The sequence below is a fragment of the Sapajus apella genome, unplaced genomic scaffold (assembly GCF_009761245.1).
Source record: "Sapajus apella isolate SASKATOON/1434 unplaced genomic scaffold, GSC_monkey_1.0 scaffold83, whole genome shotgun sequence".
NCBI lineage: Eukaryota > Metazoa > Chordata > Mammalia > Primates > Cebidae > Sapajus > Sapajus apella.
In genome coordinates, this window is record NW_022437023.1 from 452818 (window position 1) to 466336 (window position 13519).

The 13519-nt window shown below is 50.6% G+C and overlaps 1 protein-coding gene across 3 annotated transcripts; it reads left to right on the forward strand.

The window, feature by feature from the left end:
- The first annotated feature begins 3968 nt into the window (after positions 1-3968).
- Positions 3969-13199, forward strand: BRD2 (bromodomain containing 2). 3 transcript variants are annotated; one of them, XM_032253354.1, is made up of 13 exons: positions 3969-4167; positions 5694-5997; positions 6620-6757; positions 7295-7433; positions 7519-7733; positions 7831-8205; positions 8726-8854; positions 9045-9290; positions 9393-9655; positions 10374-10475; positions 11567-11871; positions 12082-12204; positions 12303-13199. In XM_032253354.1, the coding sequence occupies exons 1-13, from the start codon at positions 4139-4141 to the stop codon at positions 12437-12439; spliced, it is 2505 nt and encodes an 834-aa protein (XP_032109245.1). In that variant the 5' UTR covers positions 3969-4138; the 3' UTR covers positions 12440-13199. The 3 variants fall into 3 exon arrangements, with proteins under 3 accessions (XP_032109245.1, XP_032109243.1, XP_032109244.1); XM_032253353.1 differs by lacking the exon at positions 10374-10475 and adding an exon at positions 6255-6346 and having other exon boundaries at positions 4026-4167; XM_032253352.1 differs by lacking the exon at positions 10374-10475.
- The last annotated feature ends 320 nt before the right edge of the window (positions 13200-13519 follow it).

Here is a 13519-nt window from a genome sequence, read left to right on the forward strand (position 1 = left end):
CCCCCAGGAACGTTTGGAAAACTGGTCCTCGTGGCTGGGGGAGATGGGGGGGACAGCGGGCACGTGACCCCGGTCAGCCAATCTGGGTGCTGCTGACGTGGCGGCGCGGCCCCAATGTCTCCCCAACCCCCAGCCCGGTCGGGAAGGGAGGGGCTGGGGGCTACGCCCCCTCCCCCAACAAGGCTTCGTTTTCCGGGGGGGGTTGACACCCCGGATTACATACCCCGTACCAAGCCGAGGGCAACTTTGGAGGCCCCCTGGAAGGCTTTAGGATCCAGGTGAGAATGGGCCCTTGTGGGGCGGAGATGTTGTCAGTCACTTAAGTGCTTAACCAATGGTGGGGAGTCCGGGAGGGGGATTCTTGGGGTTCAGAAAAGAATCCTGAGAGTGGAAAGATTTGTCCTTCAAACCTTTTACAGCCAATGGGAGCGTGGAAGGGGGCGAGCGGGAGAGGGCCACGGGGGTGGGGGAGGGGAATGGCCAGCCTCATTCCTCCATACCAGTTGGAGGGCAAAGGGGTGAGGGGGCGGCGTGCCCCCCCATTCCATTCGGCCCCTGGGGGTACAGCAGCCAGGAGCCAGGTGAGAAGGGATCCTTCGGCGGCCGAGGGAGGGGTGACCTGGCGGTGGGCTGAGGAGTGGAGTGGTGGCTGTGGCCCCTACCCGTGGATGTGAATGCTTTAGGAGTTGGCCACCCAGGTTGTGAACTGAGGTGGTTCCCAGGCGCCAACTTGCTTTCTCCCCAGAGTCTCTGGAGGGAGCATTGCTATGCGCCCTTTCTGTCCGCGGTAGGGGGGCTCCAGTCGTCACACGCCAGGTTGGAGGTTACGTTTCGAGTCGCTTATCGAATTTGTGTGCATTCACGTGGACACGACCTGTGGGGCCTTCTGCCCTTGTAGGGTCTTTCCTGAGCACGTGTCTACTCCAGGCTGGGGGACTTACAGGCTACAAGCTTGAGTTCTGCTTAGGAACAGAAACCAGGCCCAAGGTGGGTGCTGGCAGTAGGGGGTCAAGAAGGCATGGCCTGAGATGCGAGGGAGGCTCAGGACCTGGAATGATTTCACAGCTCCCAAGGTTTCGGGTTTCTCCAGGGTGGCCTCTTCCATCGCCTCCCTCATCCCCTCCCCCAGCCCTGAACAGTTCTCTCCTTGTGTACTGCGGGGGAGGGAACGGAAAGGAGGCAAGAGTTACTTTCCCAAATTACTGAGTAGCAGTAGCCTCCCTAGTGACTCATGTGGGGGAAGGGAGGATAAAGAGGGATCGGGAGGCAGTGATTTTCTGGAATGCAGAGAATAAGCGAGAGCAATGTCTGGCTGCCCTTTTCCTTTCTAAGGCCCAGTATTTTCTCAGCCTCCTAAGCTTTTCTTGCATGGCCGGCCCCCTGACGGGCCTCTGTCCTGACCTGCAGAGCCTCGGTGGAGAAAAGTAGATTTGGGAGGTTGGGCCACTAGGGGGAGGGGAGAGGGCCTCTACAAAGTTGCTGTGTCATTGTCCCCCTCCCCCGCTGCAGCTACCCAGACGGGGCCGCGTGTACTTTTGGGGGCCAGGGCCTGGTCCCTGGCTGGGGGAAGGGGACTCTGCTCTCCCGCTGCTCATTTTCTCCCGCCCTCCCGGGGTTTGCTCTACTCAGGGCGTCAGGAAGACGGGAGATTGGCGGCCATTTTAGACGCAGTAACCGAGGTCGGAGCTGAAGGGCTACAGCAGAGGAGGGCGGGTGGCGTGGTTGCAGCACAAGGACCTAGGCCCTTACGAGCCCTTCCCTGGGGAAGGGGGAATCTTACGGTATATTTGTTCACCTATGTTGATTATTTTCCCCAGATACCTACACAAGTTTGTTTTCTCCCCGGTAGCAAAGAAAAGGGAAACGGGAGAGGGAACGCCCCGCCAAAGCGCAGGTTTTCTCGGGTGGGGAAAATCCTTTCACTCTCTTGTAAGGGGGTAGGGACGGCCCCAGAGATGCTCTGGAGATCCTGACCTTGGGCTCTCGTTTATTCTACACCCTTATTTAGATAACCAAATTATGAGGAAGACTCAAAAGTAAGTGGGGGAGGGGGCGAAACTGAGCTCCCAAAATGGCTCCTGCCCCTCCTCGGAGGCGGACGGCCGGGGGGAGGGGAGGAGGGGAGGAGGGGGAGGGCTAGTCTGAGCCGCAGCCGCCGCCTCCTCCGCTCGCCCTCCTCCCTGGCGCTGACCGATGGACCAGCCGCTCCGTGGGGAGGACTCCGGACCCTGGTGGGGGGGCGGGGGGGTTCTTTATCTCCCGTGACTGAGGGACCCTAAGAGGCGGATACAGGTCTGCCCTTGGGGATGGTGCGCGGCGTGGGGAAGGTCCAAGCTCGCCTGGAGGGGGAGGGTGTTTCCCCTAAGTCGCCCCTCGCAGGACTTTTTTCTTCCCTGAGCCAGACGCCGGAATGGAGTTTGAGGAAGAGGTGAGGTGGGTTACATTGTATAGGGTAATGGATGCGTTTGGAGATTTAATCCCACTTCAGGGTTGCCGAGGGGTTTTCGAACGAGCAGAAATGTGTTGGTGACTAGGTGTGAGTGGGGAGGGATTAGAAAGGCGTTTGGGCGTGCAAATTTGGGAGACGTATTCTAGCTTTCGTGGCCTGTGGGATTCAACAGAGTGGTAAACAATGTTTTGCTCTTGTCTTTCCATTGTTTGGCTTGGGGAAGGGAAGGGAGTATTTTAAGACTTGGCAAGCCTGTGTTTTAGATTGCGAAGCATGGGACGTTAGATTCCCCTCGTCGCCATTCTGAAGCCTGTATAGCTGATCGCCGTAGAGGAGCAGGCCGCGGCTTCTAAGATGGCGTCTTCTTCCTCATTTCAGATTCTTCGCTGCAGCGGCCTGACCGCCGAGAACCACCACCCGCCGGGCGTCTTGCGGCCACAGCCCTGGCGGGCCCAGGCCGGCTACGCCCACGTGACCCCTCCCGTTTCCCTGCCGGTTTGGCCAATGGAGGAGCTACGGATGGCACGGCCTGCTCGAGCCTGGCAGTCTCCAGTTGCGCTGTGTATGGAAGCCGGGGAAGACTTTGTTGGAAGGGGAGGCGAAAGGGGGTGCTGGAGGCTCTGGGGCGATGGCTTCCGCACCCCTTCCAACCGCCCTCTTTCCCTGGAGTCGGCGAACCACAGCCCAGCCAATTGGCTTGGAGATGTGGCGGGTTGCCACTTCCCTGTGGGTCTCTGCAGCTCTCTCTTGCCTGGTGACTGACACCTTGGAAATGAAGTTTATGACGTCATCCCTGCGGCTGGCCAATAGAAAAAGCTCCCGCGGAGAGGTGTTCCTCCCCCTTCGACTGAGAGTCTTCAGGCGCGTGAGCGAGCGCGGGCGCGCGGAGGGGGTAGGGGAAATCTCGAGCAGGGTGGCGCGCATGAGCGGCGAAGCTCCTCCTCTCCGCCTATATATAAAGGGCTGGCGCGGGGCTCGGCGGCGCCATTTCGTGCTGGAGTGGAGCAGCCTCTAGAGCGAGCTGGAGGATTCTGCCTACCGATACAGAGCCTTCGAGTCGTCCGGGGCCGCCATTACAATCCACCTCCATCCGCTTGGAAATGGCATTCGTCCCGGCCTATGACCGGTCCCAGCGGACAGTACAGACCCCATAGAAGCCCCTGAAGCTCCCCTTTTTTGGGCCCCGCCCAATTCTCGGAGTCTGTCCACCCCCTCTACTCCGCCCTCAAGAGGATTTCAAAGATGGAGGCGGCGGCTCCCTAAACCACTTTTCGTGTTCATCCGCCTCCATCCGAGATCGAAACGGGACCTCATCGGGCCCGTAGGGTCCCGACAAGAAGAGGGAATCCCTGCAGACCAACAGCGGGCTATATTGACGACGGTGTTTCAGATCGGGGACTGTGTTGGTTTGAGGAGTCAGTCCTTCCTTAGTCGTCCGCCTCAGCTGAGGCCGCCGCCATTTTCTTGCTGTCCGCCGTCTGCAGAGCGCGCCAAGCTGTCCGGAGCTCTCCGCGAGGCCCCGAAGAGACTGCTTTTGTGCCGGCTGGGCAGGGTGTTTGTCGCCTGGAGGGCCAAGAGCAACGGCCTCTCCCCCAACTTAACCGGGTTATGCTGGACCGGGCGGTGAGGGGAACCGAGGCCACCCGGACTTTCCGCGGCTGAGGGCGGCGCCGGTTCCCTGCGGTCAAGATGCTGCAGAACGTGACTCCTCACAACAAGTACGTTTCTGTGAGCCGCGTGTGGGAAGGGGACGTTGCGGGGGGCGGCCCGGGGCTGTGGGACGCCGTGTGCGGGGGGAGTACCGAGCCGCCGCGGCGTGCTGCTGTTTTGCGGCGCAGCTGTTGACTCGGGCTCGCGGAGGGGGTTGAGCGACCGTTTTGAAACCGTGGTGGCGGCCCGGCTACAGCGCATGGGGGGAGTTGGGTTGTCAATTTGTATGCCATTAATGCCGCCTTGGCCCGGTCTTGACCGAGTCAGGCAGAGCTAGTTTGACGGTGGAGTGTAGTGAGGGTGGACAGCAGGTCTTGCGTTTGGTGGGTCTGGTGTCCAGCGGCGGTTTGTCATAGTCTTTTAGCGGGATTCACGGCCACCTTTAGTGCCATGTAGAGTTGCCATGGTGATAGCTTCAGGGACTGGCAGTGGGGATTCCCGGAGAAGGGCAAAAGGATCACTCTCTCAGCCTGCGGGTTCTTAACGCCTGGAGTCTGTCATTAAATCTCTTGTTTTCTTTGGGTGGGTTGTGTGTTTGTCGGTGGAGGAATGTTTTTTTCCTAACATGAAGAGTTTCATTCAGGGCAGGAGGGTGGAGCTAAGGCTCCTACTTCAGCTCTGCGATGTAAACAATGAGATTCCCATATAATGTCTCAAATCTTAGGTGGTGGGAAACACTAATCGGAGGAGCGCCGCAGGGGACTGTAAATAACTATCGTTGGCGTTTGGTGTCCTGAGTTGGTGTTAAGGGGAAACTGGTAGTGGAATCGTGGTTGTGTCGCGTAGCGGGTGGGTGGAAGGAGCTATCGCTTAGTGACCTTGACTGTTTTGTATGGCTGTTTTTTTACTACTTTGGATGGAGACTTTTCATTTGGTGAGAATAATTTGGGGGCCTGGCAAAATTTTGTTTCAGGCTGTGAAGTCTGACAAATGCTTCCTTGTCTGCATTTGGTTTTGAGTTGGTGTGATTCTTCCTTTGGATTTCTAGTCCATGTTGTGTTGTGGTGTTAACTATCCAGAGCTTCTGGAAGATGGTGCTCTATCTAGATGGATTCTTCGGTGTCTCATCAGCATTTTTGAAATTTTTTATTTCCATAATTTGTTCTCTTCCTCTTTTCACCGGCTTTTTTCAGGCTCAACTACCATGGCAACCACCAAACCCCTAGTGAGGAGGAAGCTCCACCCATTTTTAAGCCCCATCCCCATAGGGCTGTAGTTCTGAGATGTGCCCTATCAGAAACCATCTTGGAGCTTTTTAAAAAATAAAAAAGAATAGAGATAGAGCTTATCAGACTTCAGAAAGTGGGATTTAGGTTGGTATACTAAAAATATTAATAAAATGAAGGCGGGGGCAGCAATAAAAGAGCCACAGATTGAAGATCCGCAGATTGTTTGGATATTGCTTCCGCTTAAGCACTTGCACAAGCTTAACCATCTCACTGCGGCCGGCACCTGGATTCATCAGACCGTCGTGCAAATGCACTTTTTCCTGATTTGCACGATAATATCCTAATTTTGTTTCCCCTCTTTACAGGCTCCCTGGGGAAGGGAATGCAGGGTTGCTGGGGCTGGGCCCAGAAGCAGCAGCGCCAGGGAAAAGGATTCGAAAGCCTTCCCTCTTGTATGAGGGATTTGAGAGCCCCACAATGGCTTCGGTTCCTGCTTTGCAACTGACTCCTGCCAACCCACCACCGCCGGAGGTGTCCAATCCCAAAAAGCCAGGACGAGTTACCAACCAACTGCAATACCTACATAAGGTAGTGATGAAGGCTTTGTGGAAACATCAGTTTGCATGGCCATTCCGGCAGCCTGTGGATGCTGTCAAGCTGGGTCTACCGGTGAGTAGAGACATTGGAGTAGGGAGGTATGGGATGAGCATGAATGTGTGTGAATGGGGGTGGTCTGCTTAGTGTAGATGCTGCGGCCCCTAGGGAGTTCCCATTTCTCCCCTGTAGGGCAGGTAGCCACCAGATTTCTGGATTCTTGGTTGGCCCTTTGTGATTGATCCGACGGCTTGCTGTAACTATCTTGGCATCTTTCATTGTGCCCTCCATGTGTCCTTCCTTAACTTTTGTGCCCTGGCTCCATTTTACAGATTCCCACCTCGGGTTGGGAGAGGACCACGGTGGCCAAAATTCTTAGCTTCTTCCTTTCCCTCATGCAGCCCATGGATAGCCAGCCCCAGAGGTAATGTCACAGGATGGGAAGTTTCCAGAGTGGGTGGGAGGTGGGTGGTTAGAGAAAGGCAGCAAGGGGGCTCCCTGTGGGTGTCAAGAATCCTTTTTTTTTTTTTTTTTTTTTTTTTTTTTCCTTTTGTCCAACAGTTTAACTGGGGCCGCAGTTTAGGTAACTGTTCTTTGATGCATAGAGAGGGTGTGTGTGTGAGTGTGAGTGGGGGGGAATCAGTAGTCTTCCTATAAGCATTTGTCTATGGTTCTGACCTAACATTTGTTTATTTAGGATTATCACAAAATTATAAAACAGCCTATGGATATGGGTACTATTAAGAGGAGACTTGAAAACAATTATTATTGGGCTGCCTCAGAGTGTATGCAAGATTTTAATACCATGTTCACCAACTGTTACATTTACAACAAGGTGAGTTTCTCTGTGTTAGTTTAGTAGGTGGAGAGAAACAGTAACTTTTGTTATGGCTAGGTATTATTTTTGTCTGCAGTAAAGTTTAAATCCTTTTCTACAGAATGTGTTGTCCAATCCAGGTAGTCAGTCTTAAAAACCTGACTCCAGATGTTACTGAAGTGATGTGACTTCAGAGGTTCAGTAAAGGTTATTTAAGTAGAACACTTCATACTTGGAGGTGGTGGCCCTATTTCTTAGAAAGCTCCAGAGACCTGAGTAGACAAGGGATCTGTTTTCTTGTGAGCTCTCAATCCTTTCTGTTTTTTAAGGGGTCATATAGTTTTTTTCTTATTTTGGATTTTGGGAGACAGTTAGAAGAAAGTGGAAATTAGTGGCCTGGACTAGGAAATTTTCTTCAAGATTTGATGACAACAGATTACTTGCAGGTGTATGGTAATGTTCTTGGGCCTGAATACCTCTGAAAAAGATGGTGTATATCTATCTACTGTTGGCATTTTCCAACTTTATTCATTGCTGTCTGTGGTGTTGTTGTAGCCCACTGATGATATTGTCCTAATGGCACAAACGTTGGAAAAGATCTTCCTACAGAAAGTTGCATCAATGCCCCAAGAGGAACAAGAGCTGGTGGTGACCATCCCTAAGAATAGCCACAAGAAGGGGGCCAAGTTGGCAGGTAGGAAGAGTAGGGGTTTTGCAAACGGACACCTAAAGATGGGAAAGAGAATCAAACTAAACTTCCTTTTTGCATTTTTTTCTAGCACTCCAGGGCAGTGTTACCAGTGCCCATCAGGTGCCTGCTGTCTCTTCTGTGTCACACACAGCCCTGTATACTCCGCCACCTGAGATACCTACCACTGTCCTCAACATTCCCCACCCATCAGTGATTTCCTCTCCACTTTTGAAGTCCCTGCACTCTGCTGGACCCCCACTCCTTGCTGTTACTGCAGCTCCTCCAGCCCAGCCCCTTGCCAAGGTATGGATCTGTGGATTTCCTCTGGGCTGCCTGGAGGGAAGGGTCTAAAGTAAGGTGGGTCTGGAGTAATAGGTCCTTGTCTTGTTTCTTTCTGCAGAAAAAAGGTGTAAAGCGGAAAGCAGATACTACCACCCCTACGCCTACAGCCATCCTGGCTCCTGGTTCCCCAGCTAGCCCTCCTGGGAGTCTTGAGCCTAAGGCAGCACGGCTTCCCCCTATGCGCAGAGAGAGTGGTCGCCCCATCAAGCCCCCACGCAAAGACTTGCCTGATTCTCAGCAACAACACCAGAGCTCTAAGAAAGGAAAGCTTTCAGAACAATTAAAACATTGCAATGGCATTTTGAAGGAGTTACTCTCTAAGAAGCATGCTGCTTATGCTTGGCCTTTCTATAAACCAGTGGACGCTTCTGCACTTGGCCTGCATGACTACCATGACATCATTAAGCACCCCATGGACCTCAGCACTGTCAAGGTACCCACTGCATGGGGCAGATGGGATGCTCGGGTAGCGATGGGAGCTTAGGGATCAGAACAATAAGTCAAATCTCCTTACGTGGGCACACAGCAGTCTTCAGGTTCTTGGTATTTTACTTTTATGGACTAGTAGTGGGGCAGAAGTTCTGGTGTTTTAAGAATTCATGTTTCCTGGAATTTGAAACAATAGGGTGGGGTTTGTCTTGAACAACACTATCTGCCTATAATTAAGCCTGACTTATGTGGTAGTGTTGGGTTAAGGAAGGTATGGGGTGGAAAGATAGTCATAGGCCACCTCTCCTCCCCTGTCACTTAGAAATGATTTCTTTTTCTAGACATAAATATTGCTTCAACCCACCCAAATTCCTTTGACTTCAAACTTGAACCCCAGGGCACAGATCCTTAAGGTCATCCCCACTGTGCTCTCAAGAGAGGGCTCCTCTTGTGGTGTCTGGGGTTGGCAGGGAAAGGTGAGTCTTCCTGCCTGTGCAGCTTCTGATGGCTGCCTCCTTCTGCAGCGGAAGATGGAGAACCGTGATTACCGGGATGCACAGGAGTTTGCTGCTGACGTACGGCTTATGTTCTCTAACTGCTATAAGTACAATCCCCCAGATCACGATGTTGTGGCAATGGCACGAAAGCTACAGGTGCGTATAAAGGTTGGCATTTGAAAAATAAATGGTATGGGGAGTTATTCTGTCATCTGTGCTGCATAGCCTCAGCATGAGGATCTCACCATTCTGTACAGTTGTAAATTGGAGCTGTATCACTTGGTGGCTGGGTATGCAGGGCACTGTTTATCAGCAAAGTATTGAGTCTGTGCCTCTTTCTTTCTAGGATGTATTTGAGTTCCGTTACGCCAAGATGCCAGATGAACCACTGGAACCAGGGCCTTTACCAGTCTCTACTGCCATTCCCCCTGGCTTGGCCAAATCATCTTCAGAGTCCTCCAGTGAGGAAAGTAGCAGTGAGAGCTCCTCTGAGGAAGAGGAGGAGGAAGATGAGGAGGATGAGGAAGAAGAGAGTGAAAGCTCAGACTCAGAGGAAGAAAGGGCTCATCGTTTGGCAGAACTGCAGGAACAGGTATTTTGTCACCTGGGTAAGAGGTTCATACCCTGCCTTTGTCCTAATTTTTTCTTATTTTATCTTTATTTATTTTTCCCACTTCATGTTTTTTTCCTCTAGCTTCGGGCAGTACATGAACAACTGGCTGCTCTGTCCCAGGGTCCAATATCCAAGCCCAAGAGGAAAAGAGAGAAAAAAGAGAAAAAGAAGAAACGGAAGGCAGAGAAGCATCGAGGACGAGCTGGGGCCGATGAAGATGACAAGGGGCCTCGAGCACCCCGCCCACCTCCGCCCAAGAAGTCCAAGAAAGCAAGTGGCATTGGAGGTGGCAGTGCTGCTTTAGGCCCTTCGGGTTTTGGACCTTCTGGAGGAAGTGGCACCAAGTAAGTGAGAGTAGGAAGCAGCGACTAGTTGGCCTGTTTCTTTCTAAGGGGTATCATCTCTCCTTGCAAAGTTTTCTCTATATGGCCAGTTAACAAATATTGGCCATATAGAGACTGGCCATATAGATAACCAATGCTTTGAGCATTGGTTCCCCAACCTTTTTGACACCAGGGACCAGTTACATGGAAGACGGATTTTTCCATGGACAGGGTTTAAGTGGGGATGGTTTTTGGGATGAAACCATTCCTCATCAGATCATTGGGCCGTTAGATTCTCATAAGGAGCAGCCAACCTAGATCCCTCCCACATGCAGTTCACAGCAGGGTTTTGTGTTTCTATGAGAATCTAATGCTTCTGCTGACCTGACAGGAGGCAGTGATACCCACATGCCTGCTGTTCATCTCCTGTGTGGCACAGTAGCAGGCCACAGACCAGTACTGTTCTGGAGGTTGGGGACCCCTAGTTTTGGGAGCCATAGGGTCTTCCGTAGCCACTCTGACAGTGAAATGTGAAAGTAGCCATAAACTGTATGTAAACAAATGAAGCTGGCTGTGTTGCAGTAAGACTTTTTTTTTGCAAAGACAAGAGACGACCATATTTGTTCCCTGGGCCACATAGTTTGTCTTTCTAAATAAGGGAGTCTAGACTTGATTAACATGGTGTAGCAGCTTTGGGGGTGGGTGGGTGGGGGGGTGTGTGTGGGTGGTTTGTTTTGAGGCTCCAGGCTAGAGAGAGTGGTGCAATCTCAGCTTACTGCAACCTGCTTATTGGGTTCAAGCCATTCTCTGGCCTCAGCCTCCTGATTAGCCAAGATTACAGGCATGCACCACCACATCCAGCTAATTTTTGCATTTTTAGTGCCCAGCTAACTTCTGTATTTTTAGTAGGGACAGGGTTTAGCTGTGTTGGGCAGGCTGATCTCAAACTCCTGACCTCAGGTGATCCACCTCCACCTTGGTCTCCCAAAATGCTGGGATTACAGTTGTGAGCCATCGTGCCTGGCACTTGTTGTAGTTTGATAGTGCTTTAGGGAGCAAAAAGGTAGACCTACGCCAGTATACTAAACAGGTGTACCCTGTTTTATTGTATTTCACTTTATGGAGCTTTTTAGATACTACTATTTTTTTAATTGAAGATTTGTGGCAACTCTGTATGGAGCAAGTCTTTCAACTCTTCCTCCAACATGTTTCTGTATCACATTTTTAGCAATAAAGTATTTTTTCATTAAGGCATGTGCATTATCTTTTTAAAGATGTAATGCTGTTGCCCACTTACAGTCAAGAACATAGTGCAGGCCAGGCGCGGTGGCTCAAGCCTGTAATCCCAGCACTTTGGGAGGCCGAGGCGGGTGGATCACGAGGTCAAGAGATCGAGACCATCTTGGTCAACACGGTGAAACCCCGTCTCTACTAAAACTACAAAAAATGAGCTGGTCATGGTGGCGCGTGCCTGTAATCCCAGCTACTCAGGAGGCTGAGGCAGGAGAATTGCCTGAACCCAGGAGGCGGAGGTTGCGGTGAGCCGAGATCGCGCCATTGCACTCCAGCCTGGGTAACAAGAGCGAAACTCTATCCCCAAAAAAAAAAAAAAAAAAAAAAAGAACATAGTGCAAACATAACCAAGTAAGTGTGACTCACTTTATTTTGATACTCACCTTTTTGCAATGGTCTGAAATCAGACTCACAATTGCTGAGGTATGCCTGTTTGTCATGAAAGCCCAAAGTAAATACAATAAAATGCCTGGCAGGTAAGAGTTTTATATAATGCTCTGTTTCACTAATACAGTGTCCCCGTAGCCCACCTCTGACTTGATGGAAAAACAGAAGCTGCATTCTGAGCAGGAAATAGGATCACTGAATTAAACAGTCAAACATATTGGGAGAGGCTAATGAAACTTTTTTTGCCCATAGGCTCCCCAAAAAGGCCACAAAGACAGCCCCACCTGCCCTGCCTACGGGTTATGATTCAGAGGAGGAGGAAGAGAGCAGGCCTATGAGTTACGATGAAAAGCGGCAGCTGAGCCTGGACATCAACAAATTACCTGGAGAGAAGCTGGGCCGAGTTGTGCACATAATCCAAGCCAGGGAACCCTCTTTACGGGATTCAAACCCAGAAGAGATTGAGATTGATTTCGAAACACTCAAGCCATCCACACTTAGAGAGCTTGAGCGCTATGTCCTTTCCTGCCTACGTAAGAAACCCCGGAAGCCCTACAGTAAGTATGAAATGAGGTTCAGCTCATCTGGTTCTGAGGACAGTTTAGAAAAGATGGTAGAATCTGTTTGCATTCAAGATTATCAGCTCCCAGGATAATGGGATGTGTTGGTTGGCTCCTGATACTCGGGAAAGGAACTTGGCAACCTAGAGGTCCATAATAGAATGCTTGGGGCAATCCTAATGTATCCTGGTAAATTTCTTTTATTAGCCATTAAGAAGCCTGTGGGAAAGACAAAGGAAGAACTGGCTTTGGAGAAAAAGCGGGAATTAGAAAAGCGGTTACAAGATGTCAGCGGACAGCTCAATTCCACTAAAAAGCCCCCCAAGAAAGGTGAGTATATACTTTTAGGCCACTAGAGATTGACTGTGCCCTGCCGCCTTGACCATCTTTTATTGACAAAGTCTTTAACTTTCAACTTTGTTCTGCAGCAAGTGAGAAAACAGAGTCATCCTCTGCACAGCAAGTAGTAGTGTCACGCCTCAGTGCTTCCAGCTCCAGCTCAGATTCCAGCTCCTCCTCTTCATCGTCATCGTCTTCAGACACCAGTGATTCAGACTCAGGCTAAGGGGCCAGGCCAGATGGGGCAGGAAGGCTCCGCAGGACCGGACCCCTAGATCACCCTGCCCCACCCACCCCTTTCCCCTTTGCTGTGACTTCATCTCACCCCCCTGCCCTCGTCTAGGAGAGCTGGCTCTGCAGTGGGGGAGGGATATGGACAAAATAAGATGGAATTCTCATGAGACCCCATTGGGGAGTGATTTCTTGGACATAGATCCCCCATTCAAAATGACTGGGGCAGGGCAAGGGGGTATAGGGTGGAAGTGTGCAAAGCCCCTGATCTGGAGTTATGTAGGGCCATAGCTGCCCTGTTGACTTCTAAGGGCCCTGTTTTGAGGTTGTTTGTTCTAATTTATTTTAAGCTAGGTAATGCTGGGAGGGTGGGGCCTTGGTCCCCTCAGCCTCCATGGGGAGGGAAGAAGGGGGAGCTCTTTTTTTACGTTGACTTTTTTTTTCTACTGTTTTCCCTTTTTCCTTCGCTCCATTTGGGGCCCTGGGGGTTTCAGTCATCTCCCCATTTGGTCCCCTGGACTGTCTTTGTTGATTCTAACTTGTAAATAAAGAAAATATTATTCAAGTTTTGAGTTACCTTAATAACATTGGCTTTTGTAGTGTTTCAAAAGGAACGTGATCAGAACTGCCTTGATAATTTTGGAGAAAATACTCTGGCAATGAGAAAAAGCAATAGCTATCCTATAATTGGATCATCTTAATATTTAAACAAAGCAGGCTTTTGTGTTTTTAATAAAGTAAATCCATCTGATTTTGTAAACAGTCCTTAGAAGTAATCTTTAGGTCTATAATTAAATGAAAAAAGCTCTCTGGTTTATCCATGCTTCAGTCAAGAATTCAAAATTTTGAGGTAGGCTTTAGGTTTTCACAGTGGCACTGGATGTGTGAATTTTCTCCTGAGCAGACTTAAGACAGCCAAAGGTTGTAAGTACGTATGTGTTGGGTTTATTGACTTAAAAGGCAGTCACACCTACTTTGTTATATTTTGCTGCTATGGTCACACATTGCAAATTTACAGATCAAGTTTATTAGCAGAATACTAATTTGAGTATTCTAAGAATTAATGAAATTGAAG